General features: G+C 38.8%; 1 protein-coding gene across 2 annotated transcripts in view; it reads left to right on the top strand.

Annotated features, from left to right (window-relative positions):
* The window catches only part of tgfbr3 (transforming growth factor, beta receptor III), a 154,816-nt gene that overhangs the window by 5,390 nt on the left and 130,532 nt on the right, over window positions 1-18,894 (top strand). For both annotated transcript variants that reach the window (XM_036570439.1, XM_036570440.1), the window contains exon 2: window positions 13,364-13,498. In XM_036570439.1, the coding sequence (XP_036426332.1) occupies window positions 13,438-13,498 (61 nt within the window). In that variant the 5' untranslated portion in view covers window positions 13,364-13,437. The remainder of the gene's footprint in view (window positions 1-13,363; window positions 13,499-18,894) is intronic.

Genomic DNA, 18,894 nt, shown 5'->3' with positions numbered 1-18,894 from the left:
CAACATAAACATCTGTAGCTCTGATTGGTTGGGATGTTCACAGCACACAGTAGGAACACATATTGCAGTGTTATTATCTTTGTTAATAGTATTGCAAAGGCCAATATCAATGAAGATTAACAAGCTATACTTTAGGCAGCCCTGCTCTGAAGAGAATGATTGTGTTGCATGTGAATAAGATCTTTAGCTGATGCAGACGGAGGATTAGTGTATTAGTGGAAGCGAATTGACGTGTACAGTGTGAAACTTGCGCAAAAACCAGTTGTGTTATGAGTGATTTGTGTCTGATTCAGGGCCGTAGTGATATAGATCTGGTTTTGAAGTTACTCACCCACAGCTCATCATGGCTTCTGCTCTTTTTTTCCTGCATTCTTTCCTATTTGTGATTAGGGTCTTCAATCAAACAGAGCTCAACACGTGTTTATGGTCAACCTAGTTTTGAGGAAGTTTATTGTGAATTGAAGTAGAAAATGTGAACAAAATTGAAAATGGATGGCTTTTCTTCTTGCAGGATGTATCTTACATGAAATATTGTCTTAGTCTTGTCTTAGTACTGTCCAAGAGGGAGAAACAGAGAGAGAGAGAGAGAGAAAGAGAGAGATAAAGAGAGTGGGGGGCAGAGAGAAGAAAAAAGACAAAAAGAGAGCAAGAGTTAAAGAGGGTGAGAGAGATGGGCAGTTAGAGAGAGAGAGAGAGAGAGAAAGGGTGAGAGACAGTGAGAAAGATAGAGGATTAAATGTGACTGAAAAGGAGTGATAGAGAAAAAGATGGAGATAGAAAGAAGAAAACAAGGAAAGAGAAAGAAGAGAGAAAGTGTGAGGCTGAGAGAGAATAAATGAGGAAGTGAGAAAAAAGTGGGAGAATGGGAGGAAGAATGAGAAAGAGTGTGAGAGGAGTGAGAAAGAAAGACTGAGAGAGATAGAGTGAGTGAGACAGAGAGAGACAGAGAGAGCAGAAGGAGGAAACAAGGCTCACTAGCTAGTCGTAGCTTGAAAGATTTATGGGACTGTATCACTCAGAGGGATTTTTTTTCTTTTTTTGGTTAATTTCTGTCTGTTGCTGTTAGAGTACAGCAGAAGTACAGCACTGATCGTGTGATTGATGATTCAGAGAGAGGTGGAGAGGCCTAGGAGTGTGTTTGCATGCCGTTCATGTTGGTGCATGTAAACGTACGCGTGTGTGTGTGTGTGTGTGTGTGCATTTGTGTTTGTTTGACTATATATATTAAATGATCTGACTTTGTAAAAACAAAGAAAAACAGGACAACAGGACTGATCTATTGTCCTGACATTTGTTTGTTCTTTCATTATTTTGATAAATGAAAGGGCAAAAAGGTTAAGATTAGGACTAGGTCATGTTGTTGCTGTCAGAACAAAACCAACATCTCTAAAATGGCAAATTTACAGGAAAAACATTCTTAACTTACAGTGGAAACTTTTTTTCCAAAGTCTTTTTGGACCATTCCCATTCTGTCAATTTATGCAAAATAGAAATGGAAAAAAGATATGGATTTTATGCAACTGCAACAATATATGTAACATATACATAATACATGTGGGACATGTTTTATTATGTACAGATGCTTAGACGTATAAAATACATATGGGACATATTAATGACTGTTGTAAAAAATGCTATATAAATAAACTTTGACTTGAATGTTATTTATATATATATATATATATATATATATATATATATATATAAAATACACATTGGTCCTGGTATAGGTATTTACATATATAATCTTGGGTCTTGTTGTTTTTACGTAGAAGTACAATATGACCGACTCCTGAAAAGATATAAAAACAAGTGTATGTGTGTTTGTGCATGTGTGTATTCTGCCGTGACTCATGAGTAGTCACACACAAACACGCACATATACAGATGTTCCATGTGTGAAGGAGCAGACTGTAAAACACAAGGCCTGTATTTGTGTGTGTGTGTGTGTGTGTGTGTGTGTGTATGTGTGCGCTGTGGTTTGACCCTTTCCCTGTGGCCCCTTTCAGTACAGATGTTATATGTGAGTAGTGCATTAGTGTATAGGTGTGTGTGTGTGTGTGTGTGTGTGTGTTTTTGTGTATCTGAGACTGAGTGAGAGAAGTAAATTCTGTCCCTGTCTTGGTCAGTGTTGGTCACTCCATGTGGCCTTTGGCTGTTGCGTGTTAGAGTGCAGCTGGCCACTCTGTTCGTCCCTGGTGTGTTCCTGCTCGACACGTGGCTCTGCTCGCAGCCAAGGCGGAGCGATTCTCTCTGGCCAAACCAGCACATCCTCTGTTATAAACATGTCAGCATCGGCTGCATCACAGCCTGCTCATGCAAGCTTTGTTTAGGCTGAATTATCGCTAGATTTCTACACATTCGAGCCGAATAAGACTTTTTTAAAGAGATATTTTTTGGCCAATAATCAATTTTACATAGTTTCCCTCTCAACCAAATAATGTAGTCAGTCAGCCCAGACATGTTTGGTTTTTGAGAATTGCTTTTTGCTGGTTTTTCACTGGATTTTTGAGACTAATGTTACAGCTAACAATTAGCATCTACTAACTGTATGCCTAAATCATCATACACATGACTCAAACTGTGTTGAGTTGTCAAGAAATCTTACAGTATGATATACTGTTGTCTATAAAAATGGACAAAAGTATTCACTGAGATAGAAACAGTAGTAGCATTCATCTTGGCATTATCTGTAATAATTAATGTTTCAGTTTAACATGCATCATAAACCAAACCAAAGTCCAGGAGGTGATTCACATCTAAAAACGAAAAACGTACCTTATTTGAATACCCGAATAAGTAAACAAATGCTATGCTGTAAATATCCATATATTCAAATAATGTCCTGCATCCCCCTTTTGGTACTCCCCCTGAAAACAGGGGGACAAGCACTGCTGCTACTACTGTTTTTAGTTATGTTATATGCTTTTTTCCATTTTAATAGCTAACAGTATATCATAAACAGTCAGAGACCACATAACCAAATCTATCAACATAATTTGATCAAAGTGTGCTAATTAAAGTACATTGAAGAGCCTCTAGGTGGAGGTCGCTGTCATAATGCCTGGACTAAAAGTTTGTTTTGGTAGACAGTTTGAAACTTTGGAAGGGGGCCTTCAGAGATACATATACGCATGGCCCAAAATTTTGTTACTTGTTAGCTACATTAACCTCGTAGCTGCAGCACAAAACTAAAGAAGCAAACATCAGATACCAAACATAACTGATAGACTGCATTTGGAACAAAGTGGGAATATTGTGTAAATTTGATTTATCACCTGACTGTCGCTTTAAAGCCAGGCGCGTGCTGGATATTTGAGTGGTTTTGTACTGGATTTTCTGTTAAAGTCTTGTGCTTCCCTCACTGACCTCAGCCATGCTCGACAAGTGATCTCATTTTCATAAAAAAAAACACTTTTTTTCTTCTTTCATAAGAAATGTTTCATATTTCGCAAATGGAACAGATCGGACAGCATCTCCAACGCGTATTTAAGTCGTGTTTGATTTGGATGGCTTTCTCCAGTGGCTTCTCACTGCAGGAAATAGTTGTGGCGTGTTGTTTTGTGTGTTGTACTGTGCTCAAATGTCCGACGCCACCATTGACTGGTGAGACAGTGCCATGGTCACTGAAGAGAGGCCTTGACCTTGGGCTATCGTGCCTGCCCCTGACATTAGCCAAGGAAAGATAACTGAAACCCAGCGCTTTGTCAACACACCTGCCTTCTTGCTTATCAAGGGGGTCATCACACAGTCTTGACCTTACATGTAGCATACCTTTACCCAAACACGAGAGTGGGAATATAGTGAAAATAAAAAGTTGAAAGGACTGAGAGGAACCAGTTCCATCATCTATCTCTCTGATTCATTTCTCACTCTGCTGATGACTGTATCATCTTAGGGGTTTGGTTCAAACAGGTCTGAATCACAGCAATCATATATTACTGGTAGAGATCATGTATTAACCTCGAAAATGACTAAATATGTAAATATGGAACTGCATTTGACACCAATTTTTCAAAAGTTCTGCATAATTAAGCTGTTGCGATGTAAAAAAGTCACACAGAGTGGTTTGACGTAAAATGGTGCTTTGTAGAGAAACTTAGACCCTCTTTAAACCTGGTTACTTCATGTGACTAATACCTGGATTGTACCCTGATAAGATTTTAGCCACATGCATTTACACTTGGTAATCAAATGCGTCTCCGGTTAGTCAGACTGAAATACAATTGCTGTGTGAGACAGAATATGCAAATCCGCTCATTACATGGCAACCAATTACCAACTGTTTATTAAATCATCTGCAGTTTGTTTTGCACAGTATTACGTGCCCAGTGACGTATTGCATGGGGAGGAGTTTTGATTGTCGAATGCATCTTGGGTGCGTTTACACTTGCATATTTATGAGGCTTGGCATTTTTCAGATATAATCCTGATACTTAAGATGCATGAAGTGACCAGGTGTAAACAGGGTCTTAGTGACTGGGATTTCAATACAGTGGTGGTGATTTGAAGCAAGGCTTTCAATGTCAAGGCAAATAGCCATTTCATTTACTGTCCAAAATGACAAGTGAACGCACACGTGTCTTCTGGGATGTTATTGTTGTTTAATATTGGTAATGGTGAAGTAGATTTTCTTTGAGGACTATTTTGCCTTAGAGCACGCTGTATAAATGGTTTGAATGGCTAGGAAAGGCTAATAAAAATATGTTTCAGGCCAAAATCTTATCTCCATACTATTGTAAAACGATATCTAAGAAAATCAGGCAGTGTGTTTATAACTATTTCATGTAATAACTTTCTGTGAGGTAACTTTTAGAAGCATTAAATACTTAAGACGTCTGGCTCCTATCACCAAACATGTGAACAGTTCTGACTCTAGAATAAGGGATTTTCACATTAAATCACTCTGCATGGATTTCTTGATTTAATTATGCAGAAATGTTAAAAAATCAGTGGAATTTTAACTTAACAAATACAGCCAAAATAAAAGCTAGTAGGAAGAGCAATGCTTGCATATTGAAGAGTGTGGAAATTGCCACACCTGTGTTTTCTGAAGTGATGGTAGACAGTCAAATCTTAAAAATACAGATATAACAGTTGTCCCTTGACAGTTTCTCTAAGGTACAGGTTTGTTAGGAGCTAGGTTAGAGCAAAAACGTGGACTGAATTGCAGGGCCTTATGTCTTAATGTGTGTTGTTTTAGTTAGCAGGGATGGAACCTTTTGACTCTATAATACAGTTTGCCACTTGGCACTATTTCCTGTTCCATGTTAACACAACAGGATTATTTTTAGCCACAGCTAGCTACCTTACCTTGCATATGCTGTAGATAAGACTGCCATATGCTAACCTTTTGCTAAAATGCTACTTCTGCTGCTTCTTGTTCCAATCAAAGTTTAGCTGGGGCGCTAGCAGAGCCAGTGGCTGCTTTGTTTACTGCTGGTCTGGGTTCAGATCCAGGCTATGTGCTTAAACCATATGGCCAGTCACCAGTCCTCCTACGCCGCAATAGCATGGAGTAACTCATAGCTACTTATTATGTTCAGTCTGGGGTCTGCTGCCTTCGATTCGATAATGACTTTTCCAGCCTGTGGCTGTGTGTTATGGTAGTGTAGCTGTTATGACACACATGAGCGAGAGAGAGTGAGAGTGAGAGTAACGCAAGGTGATCCAACTCTCAACAATAACAAACTCATTTTATCTTTGTTAGACAATGACTGACCACAGCAGTCTGACCCCCATGCCTGTAGTGTTAGCACAGGCAGCATGTGGCACCTCTAGTGATCTAACTTTACACAAATAAATATGAAGCTGGAACAGATGGATTTATTTCTAAGTGTGTGCAGTTAGTGTGTGCAGTAACTGTTAATAAGTTTCATTCCCTCTGATTATCCTACAGAGATATATTGCAGTTCTAATCAGATCACCCGATTCCTCCATTCAGAACGTCCTGAAAGCTTGTGAGGCTATTATTAACAAAGATTGTGAATAATAGAGTACAGCACTTCAGTTCTTTGGTTAAACTACATGTCAGTGAACATGCTGTGTTGGTTGTTGGTCCTTTGACTTGATTGTAAAATTTTACTTGACTGAGCAAAAGTGCAGACTGCTAGTTTATATATCAATCTGTCACTTTTTCATCTCTTTCATCATCACAGATATAAAGTAGAGCACATAGAATGTAGCATTTTAGATGTGAAGCATCTCATGGGCCTTGCTTGTAACTCACTCACTCAATCACGTTTTGCAGGCTGAAGGTTCAATTAGCAATGCAGCAGCTTTTGGTGCTTCATAAGGATCATGTTTCACATCAGTTTTACCCTGTTGTTGTTGATACACTGAATTGCCAGTTTATTCAGTACCTACAGACATATGCAAAAGTTTAGGCACCCCTTGACAGATGACATGTTTTGTTGATTTTCTTAATGAAAATAATCCTCTGCAGAGAACACACTACATTTTATATATATACATATTTTGTTACGCAAATAAATAGAAATTGTGGCCATTGAAGGTAGCTCCTAGGTAGGCATACCTAATAAACTGTCAATTTTGTGTATGTTTTTAAACCTATAGGAATGTAGAGTTCTTATATATGGTCTCTGACAATAGCCCCCGTTGACCTGCAGCTACTGTATTGAACTCTGGCTTCCTCTGATTGTGGATCACTCTCTCCTGGCTTTGATCACACACACACCCCATGGAGAGGATGAAATATTTTCACTCCCACTGCTCTCTGCATGTGAGCTCTCTGTGTGTGTATGTGTGTATGCTCTGAAGGTGCTTCTGGAGCACAAATCAAAAGTGGAGGGCACTGACCCCAGCCCCGGTGTTGGAGGTGCTGGAGGTGCTGGAGGTGTGGTATTTGTAGAGATTCTCCAAAACGACTTCCGTCTTCAGCAGCTGCCTCAGTCTGAATAGCTCTTCGTTCAACAGCTGTTTACTGAGCGAGAGAGAGAGAGAGAGAGAGAGAGAAAGAAGTGTGCCTTGGCCTTCCTTGCCTTGCAGAGAGAGAGAGAAGTAAAGAAAGAGAAAGTAAGAGAGAATGTAAAAAGAGAGCAAGGGAGAGAATAAGCTTGAGTGAGAAAAAGACAAAGAGACAGAAAGGGGGAATGAGAGAAGGACAGAAAGAGAGAGTTAAAGTGATAAAAAGAGAATAAGAGAGAGAACAAGAATAAAAGTGATAGAGAGAGAAATGAAAGCATAAGAGAGTGAGAGTAAGAAAGAAAAAGGACGAGAGATGGAGAGAGAAGATTGTGAGTAAGACTGAGAATGAGAGAGCAAGAGTGAAAGAGAGAGAGAGAGAGAGAGAGCGAGAGAGAGAGAGAGAGTGAGGGAGAGATGAATGGGAAGATACTGCATGTGTTAACTGTAGAGTTGTATTTTTTTTCTTTACGTTCATTTCTCAGTTTGAGGCTGGCTGCTCTGTGGTTACACGGCTGCAGCACCAGCCAAACGTTTAGACTGTTCAGATGTGTGTTTTTTAATATCTTTTAGTTGTTTTGTCTAAACGCTTGAAATTTGGTTTGCAATAATTTAAGAAATTAGGTAAATGCCTAGAAATTGAATTTTTTAAATGTAGTGTTTTAATTAATGCCAGTAAGGCCTCAAACCTGTTGTAAAAGCATCCCATGTGGCTTCTCATTAAGCTGCTTTGAAGAATCTAAAACAGAAGATACACTGAAAACAGCAACATTAAGGTTGAAACAGGCATTCACTTGTGCACATGCAGCTTGTATGCTCTACATAGAAAAGCATTGACCAATAGAATAGAATGGGACACTCTGTAGTTCACCATGTCCAGTGCCAAACATCGGCTAGATGGAGTGCACAACTCTGTTCCTGTAGGACCGTTGTCTAGGACAGTTTGGTGATTTACCTGCCCAAACACACCTGCTTAAACTCATCTGTTATTTGCCAGGTTTCATGCAATCCAGTCCTTACAGCAATGTTCCAACTAGTGTAAAGCCTTCCCAGAAAAGTAGAGGCTGTTACTACAATAAAGGGTGGACAACCTCCTAATTAATAACCTTGATTTCAGAGGAAACACTGGATAAAAAAACTCCTAATTAATAATGTCTACAACATTTAGACATTTTTAATTTGTTTGATTTGATTTTTTCATCACTTGATATCACTTAATCTTTATTTTTCTTAAATGTGGAAAACAGTGCAAATAAAGAAAGTCCTTCTATGCATGGGTGTTTGCATGACTGGTACTGTGGATGTACTTCTTGGTTACACGTGCATGGGTCAGTTACTATGTCTGCAGGTTGACCACTGAGGTTTAAACATTTTCATTTCCTCTTTTGTGTGTTGGTAGTAGTATCTGTAATGCCATTTGGCCTTCTCATTCACCCTCTCACTCTACATTGCCCATGTTGGCTTTAAGTGTTGCTGCTAAATGCATTAGTGAAATGCACTGACTTCACTGCCTCCGGTAGTGGAAACCTGTCCTGTCTTAATTTCCAGGCGTCTATGAATGACCACTTCTTTTTCTGTGATTTGAAGCCAGAAACAGATGGTACAAAGCATGACTGCTGGTGGGTTTTTACTCTTTACATCTCCTGTAAAATAATCTCCTTTTTACAGCAGTAAGTTTAAACCTGATTGGTTGAATGTATTGTTATATTTAATTTCTTCCACCAAAAAAGTAGATCCAGCAGCTTAGAGTAAAGCAACTATTGTTGGTGCTACTTTTTTGGCAGAAGACATTGCCAATATTTAAAAAATAATTTAAACAATATTTAGGATTTACTTTGCAAAACTTTTCAAACTCCTGAAACTGATAATCTGCATGATGGCGAAGACTGTGCTTCAACGTCTTGTACTTGTCAGTACATGAAATGATTTGTCACTTGTATTGCCTTTTGTGAGAATTTGAATATGCACCAGTCAAGTTTTATAATAGCCTTTGTGCAATAATTGTTATCTGTTACATTGTGACAAAAAAACTGCATTTCATCCTTTTTATACAGGCTTATTTGTACAAGGTATTTTAAAATGTGGAGATTTTTGAAGGGCCGAGTAGGCCTGTGAGAAAGTAGTATTGTGTATGGTTGCTGAAAGTTGGACAATGAGTTTGTTTGAACACAATGTTAACATGACCAAGTGTGTGTTGTAGGCGGGCCACTGAACAGAAACACACACTGGCAGTTCCTGTTTATGCCATCACCTCCATTCCTGTCACACCCATCACACTCATAGGATTGGCCAGTGTTTTCTTTTCACAGTGGGAGGTGTTTAAGAGGATTTTGAATATATGAAGGAATTGTTGGCAGAGATGTGTGTGCATGTATGTTTAGCACATTGCAGGAATCAAATGTCCCCATATTAATGAAAAATGTGAGTATAGAGGAATGAGGAGCAATGCTTAATTACAACTGGGCTGCACAATATAATATATTCTTATCGCAATATTGGCTTTTACAGTACCGATTTGTCACAGAAAGACTAAAGCGGGCAACATTGTGAATCTTGCAGTGATCTTTATGTGCCACATTCATTTTATGAGCATTTTATGTGCAATCTACACACACAATTGAGTTTCCTGGAGATTGTGGCGGTCATCAAGAGCCCATATAGTTCAGGGGATAACTCCACCGCCCTGCACAGAGGAGAGCAGGGTTCCATTACCCGTTCAGACAGAAATACAGTCACTTCTATCCTTGCGTTTGTTTTCCATATTCAGATATGCAGATTCCAATAATTTAGAACCTAAAAGCCCTTTTCACCACCTCAAACAGCTGCTCCAGAGAAATATGATTGTATACTGTTGATACTTGTGTTCATTTGGTAAACAAAAACTCAATTATTTCTAAATGGATTTTTGCTATATTTTAGTTCTTACTGCAGTACACATTTTAAATCTGCTTGGCAACAGTTTGTTTACTTCCAAGTAGCACTGCATTTACTAAAGACTATTCATAACTATCTAAGTTATGATAAACAAGGACACACACTGTCACTGGTCCTGGGCACCAAAAGCTATTTGGATACTGTAAATTTTAACCCTGTTGCCCAGCTCTGCCTCTAACTAATCACAGTTTTTTTTTACTGTGTGCTGTGATTATTTTGACCAATCACAGCTTGAGTTTCAGGGGGTGTTTTGATGAGTCAAGTAAGTGCATGTAATCCAACAAAAATAAATTACTTTGGTTAAAAATAATACAAGCCTATCTTTAACTACATCACACCAAGGGTTCACTAATGTGTTTTCAGTATATTGGAAGGCATATCAAAATATGCAGCAATATAATTGGAGTTTGCAGTTCTAGTGAGTACATTGGACTGGTGCCTTAATTCCCTCTCAGTGATGTACAATGGTTACTTGGCCAATGTAGTCTACTTGACTGATGTATGTATATGTATATATACTGTCTCTGGTTTGTCTTTCAAATCAACTCAATTGTATTGTTTTTGTTTTTACGTCCACTACGTGTGTGTGTGTGTGTGTGTGTGTGTGTGTGTGTGTGTGTGTGTGTGTTTGTGTGTGTGTGAAGGCTTTGGGGTCTATGCATCCATGCATGCGTGTGTGCGATTCTAGTGATGTTTTGTTATGCGGATCCTCTGCTTTTTTAAGAAGTAATCCTCACTAGTCAGTGAAAGAAATACGATCAGTATCTGTGTTCAGCTCTGATGCTTGGAGTTAAACTACTTCGGCTCAATCCTGCAGAAGCTCTGAAACACAAGCCTTTTTGTGAATTTATAACGGTTAACCATCAATCAGTACCAAACCATTATACAGGACCATTGATTTGAAAGATATTTGGGTTATAAAATGACTGGCTAAGCTTTTGATTCTGGCTTGTGCTCTTAAAGACTGTATTTGGTTATGATAGCTCTGCTGAATCTCCTTCAGGGTTCTGGAAAACCCATTTCAGTCTGGCAGCGCGGAGCAGCCGAATGAACGAAGCCCGTCTGAGGACGGATTGACGTCACGTTCTCGGGTCTTTTGAGCAGACGTAAATATTTTGAATGCCACAGAGGATTTGTTTGACAAGCACCGGTTGGATGACTCAGTAGCTGTCCGTTATGTGAGTGGCGTGTCAGGTAGAAGTGTGTGAAGTGTAAAGTGGATAATCTCCAGGGTGTTTGTTACTCCATCCCTTCTCTGTGGTGTGTGTTGTCCCTGGACCATGAGTCATTCTATAATTGAGGGTATGTTTCATATCAGTGATGTTTGATCATCAGTATGTATTTTTAACTCTTATATTCTTTCTAGGGATGTGAATTTAGGCAAATTCTTTTGACCGATAACTGACCGTTATTAGTTGGTGATTGATCATTAACTGACAAATCTGTACCAACAGATACGACCCATGAAAGCATCAAACAAAGCAACATTTTGTATAAACCAGGACTTAGGCTTCATTAAATGAAAAACACAGTCTAATAAAACAGATATAAGTAATGCATAACGTATAACTACTTACTTACGTTTACCACAAATTAGTAATTAGTAAAAAGTTTAATTAGTAAAAAGTTTATTATTAGTAAAAAGTTTATTTATTTATTTTTAACTTTATTTTTGATAGCAGGTTTCAAAACCTCTTTTTGATTTTGTTGGGTTGAGTCTGTATTTATCGAACCCAGTTTGTCTTTTTTAAGCATTGACTCCAAACATCTTGTGAATTGTACATATGTACCTTTACCCAGAGAAAGTGAGTGTAATGTTCCTTCTGAATCTCATTTAGGGTACACAGTTGGAACTTAGGAGATCTTTGAAGGTACATTTACATTGTTTGTACCTGTACAGTACCTTTTTTCGGTGTATCATATTAGTGCATTCATACCAGTGTACCATCACTGCTGTGCTTAGAATGATCCACCACCCAAATAATCTAGTCGGCAGCAGTCCTACGGCAGTCTCTTTCATTTGATAGATGGAGTATAAAGGGGCTGATCAAGTGTACAGCAACAGATGGGCTTCAGTCAGTAACTGTACAGCTACAAAGTGCACCTATTCCTGTAGGTGAATCTGATATACTGGTCAGTTTGTGTAGGTACAAGGTGAGCGTAGCTGAAAAACTGGCAATTCAGTAAGTATTTATTGTGAAACAACTCATTATGGGTGTGTCTGAAAAATCATTGTCACACTAAATTTGCCTTTTTAATCTGAATGCTGAACCGAGCGTGAGTCCCCTGCCCTGATTCTTGGGGTCAGTTGTGGTCGTGGTGATTTAGCTCTGGCCGGCTGTTAATCCTCTTAGGTCTCCCCCGAGGTGCTTCACCCACTCGTCGTCTTCAGTTGGATTTGAGAAACACTCTGCCTTTGTCTGTTCTACTCCATCCGTCAATGTCATCAGCCTGGAGCTTGTCAGATGCTTTGAGGTGGGCGTGGTGTCCAGCTGGTTTTGCTGACCTCTGTCCCCTTCTTCTAATATATTGCAAAATACTGTCAGTCTTGGCCTTGTCACATTAATCTTTAATCTTTTACATTGTTAATTCAATCATATGACAAAGCGTATTAGAACCTAAATATGTAGCGATATAATCACAGTCCTAGTATTTTGTCCATATTGTACAGGCCTAATTTACAAAGTGCAGCATATCATATTGTATTGTTCAGTATGAGCCTTTCAATTCAATACACCCAGGTGTCAAACAATACTAGACTGAAGCAAACTAAGCATTCAGTTGAATACTGACAAGCTCGCAATGAGGTCAGAACCCTTTTCTCTGAAAATCTCACCTCCTTTTTACCTCAAAATCAAGAGCAGGAAGGAAAAGCACCCCCCTCGCAAGCATGTATTAGCTTGTGGTTAACAAATTAGGCAGTGCATTATTATACAATATTGTATTTTATGACATTGAATGCCCTAATAAGCTGAAAACGAACAAATTAACATATTAACATAAGGCAGATTTTTAGGCCCCTGTTTTTGCTGTATCAAAAAATGTATCGAATCCACACAATACAGTGGTGGATAGTTAGTTAACTAGTTAGCTAGCTATCTGCATGGTCTTCACATGCTTTAACAAGCTCAACATCAAACTATTTGAATAAAACCTGATCACTAAAATGAATGAGTTGTTCAGGAAAATGCCATTGCAGTCAGTACCAATATCTGCATTCAAAACTTTTTACTCAAGATTTTTTGTGAAGAAATTTCAGCTGTTCAACTTCTATAGACTGTATTATATTATACATTAGTTATCTATCTGTTTGTCCACCTGTACAGTCTGTCTGTCCCCAACATAAGGCTTAAATGAGTGTCTTGAGATTAACACACATCTCCCCAGCTGCACCTCCACTGTCTTATCCCATAAAGCACTTCAAGACAGGACAGTGAGACCCCGCGACTCTGCTAATTGGAATCTGACGCTAAACTCACTCACCCCTCCTTCTCTCTTCTTTCAGAACACAGTGTGTTTTTGTGTGGACACTGTCTAACACTGCTTAAAGTGAGCGCTGGTGTCCAGTTGCCCCGGGTGATGGCACACAGACGCCCCATTGCCGTCCTGCTCTTCGCCCTCTACAGCGTGGCCTCTGCAGGTAGGAGCTGTTTTCCCCATCTTTTCCTCATCAACCTCCTCCTCCTCCTCCCTTTTTCTACAGTAATAAACCGAGCAGTGAATGGACATGCTGTGACACGGCACAAAGCCTCTTTATCATCTGTGCTATTTTCCTTACAGAGATGATGGATGTGATTGATAATTTATTATGAGCCGCTTAGGCGGCCCACTGCTGTCCTGTGGCTCATAAAGACGAGAGTACAGGTGCTCTTTCGGACTTTGAAATGTAAAGGGCCTTCTGTTTAATGGAATAGTTCGCTGAAACATCAAATTTTCTCACTTACCTTAAATATAGGCGATCAGCCAAGCCAAAGTTTGCTTTTTTAGTTTTGCACTGGAGCTACGAGTAGCTGAAAAGGAATGAAAGCTTATATCCAACAATAAGAATAGTGCAAACTGCATGTCTGAATCACCACACACGTACCTCAAACTGTGATCTCTAACAGACTTACGAAGTGTTTTTTAGACTGTGTGACATGCAGTTGTCTAGAAAATAGACAAAAGTACATTAGGTAGCTGAAAACAGCAATAGCAGCCACCTTCAAGTCTATTTATCAGTATACATACAAATCTAGGTATCAGTATCAGAAACCACAAAACTGAAAAAGCAAACTTCCTACACCAAATATATCTTGGCTTTGGTGCAAGAAGGAAATTGTGCAAACTTGTTTTTTTTACCAAACTGTTATTTTAAGCCTGGCAAGCATTTTTTATGAAACAGCTGCAACAGTGACCTTCTAACCTCTTTCAGAATTGTACAGTGTTAGCAACACTGGCAGAAGTCATACGCAAATGTCATACACTGTCATGAGTTAACATTACAGATGTCTAGGTGTATAACAGTATTATTTCAGCATTACTGAAAAACCTCATGACATATGTCAAAATGTTTGATATCATGATGGCTAAAATTATTATGAGCATGTAACATAAGCTGTCATGACATCAAACATTATGTCGTCCATCATGACAATTACTGATAATGCTAACAAGACACTGTTAAACACTAGATTAACTGCAGGTTAAATAAAGTGTTAACACAATGTTTTCCATTGTCTCTTTTGGTAAATTGTGTACAAGCCTAACTGGTCATGGCTGCTCACAATTTAGTAAGAGAATGTGGCATTGTTTTTTTTCGGTTTACAATTAGGATTATAATAGATGAGACGTGCTGTATGTGGTGGTGTTTTGGTGTGTGTGTCAGTGTGGAGGGGTGTGGTCCCGATAAGCTGCTCTCATTTCTGAATCTCTTGTCAGAGCGAGTTGCCTGTTTTGTCAAGCAATCACGTATCGCCCCCAGTGCTCGGAATTTCCCCGCTCCCTCCCAGCATGCTCAGGGACAGAGGCTGTGGGGTTCTGAATAAAGAAAGTGCTGACAGGCTCAATATCACACCCCAAACACAAAACTAACTCAGCCCTACATAGCCTGCCTCATCTAGCCAGAGACATTCTGAGGAGGAGAGAGTTCACTGGTTGAAATATGGATTGGATTGCTTGTTAGGCTCAACATAGCAGCTGTGTTACAGGAAGACCCACCCTTCATTAAAAAGAGCCAATCGCCTTGTTGGTAAAGATGTTGCCACGAAAAACCTTCACTGTGCATGTGGAAAAACGCTGAAAAATGCTTTTTTGTGTGTTATTTAAGCCAAAGACCACAAATCATTTATGTGATTTTTGTCAGTTTTTAACAGTGATGTCAAATACACAAACATACACACACTTTTCTAAGCCGCTTATCCTTCTGGGTTGCGGGGGGAGCTGGAGCCTATCCCAGCAGTCATTGGGTGGAAGGCAGGAAACACCCTAGACAGGTTGTCACTCCATCGCAGGGCGATGACTTCACATTTTTTTAAATGTTAGTTTGGCTATCAGTTTTGGGTTATAGGCCTTTCCCTATTCAAGCAGATAGGAGCATGGTCTTAAACCACTGGAAAAAAGTGCCTGGAAGCTTTATCCATCAGCGAGTTTTATAAGTCTGATGAAAAACAAGCTTTCGTTTATGTGAAGTTAAGTGCTATCTAGTCACCAGTAGAAAGCAGTGTCCTGATCTGCACACTGTGACAACAATGAGCCTTTCAGAACAAGATATGGTCACTGGATTGAAAAATGTTTGTTCTTAAAAAAATGTTTAAAATTTGTTCAAAGCTGCCAAGCCATTGTTTTTCCACATTGTTTCACACTGGTGAGTTTTTCTTGTAACACCATTTTGACAGCCACTCAGAGCCTGTGATTTGTCATTTTGCATCTCAGTTAATGGCCCCTTTCTGTCAAAATAGGCAGTTCTTGGCCATGTTGAGTGATAAAACCTATACCACAAGCATAGCCTTGAGAATAGGCTCTGTCTAACAGTCTCATCTGAGTGCTGTGTTGACATGATTTTTTCTCCTCTGGCACAACACACAGTCTCATGCCAACAGATGAAGAGAGGAAAAAAAACAAGAAACATAAAAAAAACAAATAAACGGACTTGAAATGATGGCGGTTGTCAAGTCCTGGCTGTTGGATTGGAGCACTGTGGTTTGAGGGAGGATTCAGACAGTTTGGGGATTTGGCTGAAAGTCACTTTTGTCCCTGCTCCCTTCTGACCACTCGAGTTTAGTGTATTATTTAGTACAGACTCCAAGTTCATGATGCTCTGCTCATCCAACCTCTGAACGCCAGTTTAAGTCAATCCAGATTCCTTTTTCTCTCATTCTTGCTCCCACTAGTCTGTTTTCTTGTGAAGGGGCACTTTAATATGTCTCAAAAAATCCTAGGTTGAAGCACACGTTGTACTTTAAAACTGTACACAACTTTCATTTTTAGAATGTGCCTGCATATATTACACAATGCACATACTTTGTTATTTGTTGATTATTTTGTGCTTTTGTTTGTGCTCTTGTTGATTATGTTGAGTATTTTCTCTGTTTCTGTATTTTAATTAGAACTTATAGGGACATCAACACCAAGAGAAATTCCTTCGTCTCGTGCTTATGTAAATATTAGATTCTGACTCTGTTCCTCTGGAATTGTTATTCAAGCTTTCATAGAAGCATCTTCACACATCTGTAGTCAGCTTGTTGGTAGAAAAGCATGCAGCTGAACAGAGGGAAATGGTTGAATAGTAACAAGGTGGTACAGCACTGGTCCTGGAGATCTGCCTTCCTGCAGAGTCTTGTTCCAACCACAATTTGCCCCACATAAAAGGTGAATTCCACCGACTTCAAAATTTCCTCATAATTTAATGGTTAAGATATAAACGATATAATTCAGAGTGGTTTGATGTGTAATGTTCCATTCTAGAGAAACAAAATGAGTCAGAATTGTTCACTGCAGTAGTGATAGGAACCAGAAGTCCAAAGAGTTTAAAATGCCTCTAAAATATGCATCACGACCTGGTTGCTATCACTGCTTACTAAATCCGAGTTGCTATGTTTTTTCACATTGACCCATCTCACATCAAATCGCTCTGAATGTTTTTGTTGACAAAAACAAGCGTTATCACTAACTGCTAACAAGACTAGCTACTCTAGCTGATGTCATCTATATCTAAAAACATAGTTTTCTGACAAACTTAACACGTTGGCACATCATCCACTGAGGTGAAAATACTTTGTGTTGACGGTGACGAGTGTTCAACAGCATCCAACGTTGTACCTTTTAGCCTGCTAGTGTTAGCTAACCTCCCTTACTCATCTGACATGAAATCCTACCAATTTCCCTTGGCTATTTTTCAATGGTAGCATTTATTTGGCAGCATGCAAACATAAACTTTGCATGCTACTAAATATTATTGTACTGAATTATTTAGCCTCATAGCACCAGTGCTATCACATAAAGAACAAAACTTACAGCTGTTTTTTTGTTTTTTTGTGTTTGGTGGTTGGTTTTTCCTTCACTCCTAAATATCTGTTTATGAACTTTTTCGGACACTTGAATATCAAAATTAGTCAGAAGTCACATCCCTAATTTGGACAAAACCTGAGTTATGCTTCAATTTCTCATTAGGTTGAATGAAATTTCTGTCAGTTGTGCAAAGCTTGTCTTGTCTAGCAACAGTTGTCACAACAGAACACCTTTGTGGGCAGAGCTTGGATGGCTCAGTTCTGCTATGAATGGCAAAAGATGCGGTGAACTGGGAGAGAATAAGAAAGATGATTTTATTCGTGCATAGTCCTTGCAGGTTGAAATGGAGTGCTGTTGATAAGGTCGTGAGTCATGCTGAAATTATTTCAAGAATGTTTACTGCAATATAGGTCAATGGTAATGCCAGAACATTAATAGCTAGTAAACACCATTCTTGGTCGAGCTGACCTGAATCTCTGAGGGTCCATTTCTGTTAGTGATGGTCAGCCAGGAGGACAATGGCCCATAGTCTGAAGGCCACTTGAGTTTAGCAAAGCTGTGTGTCTCCTGCCGTGACCTGCTCTTTAAGACAATGAGCTCACATAGGAGCCTCTCCACCTACCTCTTCCTCTGAAGCATTCATGCCAGCATTGTTGCATTCCCCCATACTTTCCAAGCTACAGGAAATCCACTCATTTACGCCAGATCATCATTGCTGCTACTGCATCGCGATAAGCAAGTATTTGCTCGTCTAAACTGCAAGTTTGTATTGTAAACACCTTAAGTGTTTTTTGACTGAGCATGGTGGTTTTAACCCTTATAAGTCAAAAGTTATTACTTTTTTTGCCATACCATTTAATATAATTACATAATTGCATATTATGTTTATTATGTGTGCATATTCCATGTTTATGGTTATGATTGTTGTAAATCCAAAAAGAAAAATCTGAGTTTTTTCAGATCTTGATATTTCGCCATCATTTGAACCCAGCAGCTTTGATTTATATTTGTGAAAATTTCAGAAAGAATGGACCAATAGAAATGCTCCAAAATGGCTTGAAATAAAATCTCTTTGAATTAAGTTGCATTAATAGTTAAGAATGTTTTTGCCCTCCCCTGTAAAGGTACGATTTTGGAGACTTGTTTTTTTGGATATCGACAATATATAATTACATAATAATAATAATAATAATAATAACAATTTTATTATTATTATTATTATTATTATTATTATTAATAATAATAATAATAAATGATTGCACTGACTGACGTGTACATTCACATTCCATATAGACTGATTTGAGTTTGCGCTATTTTGATGTCACAAATGATAAAAATGTGGCTAAAATGGTGGTTGTTGTTCCTGCAGAACTACATGACTATACACACAATAATTTTACAAAATAACTTCAATTCAAATCATAGTTGAACATTTTAAAGCTGCACTTTCACCAGAAATGCTTCACTGAGCTACAAGCTACAAGCGATAAATAATGAACTCACACTACGCTTTTGTTATTGCTAGTGATAACTGCAAATTCTTAGGCTGAT

Source organism: Colossoma macropomum, unplaced genomic scaffold (assembly GCF_904425465.1).
Source record: "Colossoma macropomum unplaced genomic scaffold, Colossoma_macropomum, whole genome shotgun sequence".
NCBI lineage: Eukaryota > Metazoa > Chordata > Actinopteri > Characiformes > Serrasalmidae > Colossoma > Colossoma macropomum.
Note: the sequence above shows the minus strand (reverse complement) of the source record. Positions and strands in the feature narration are given on the sequence as shown.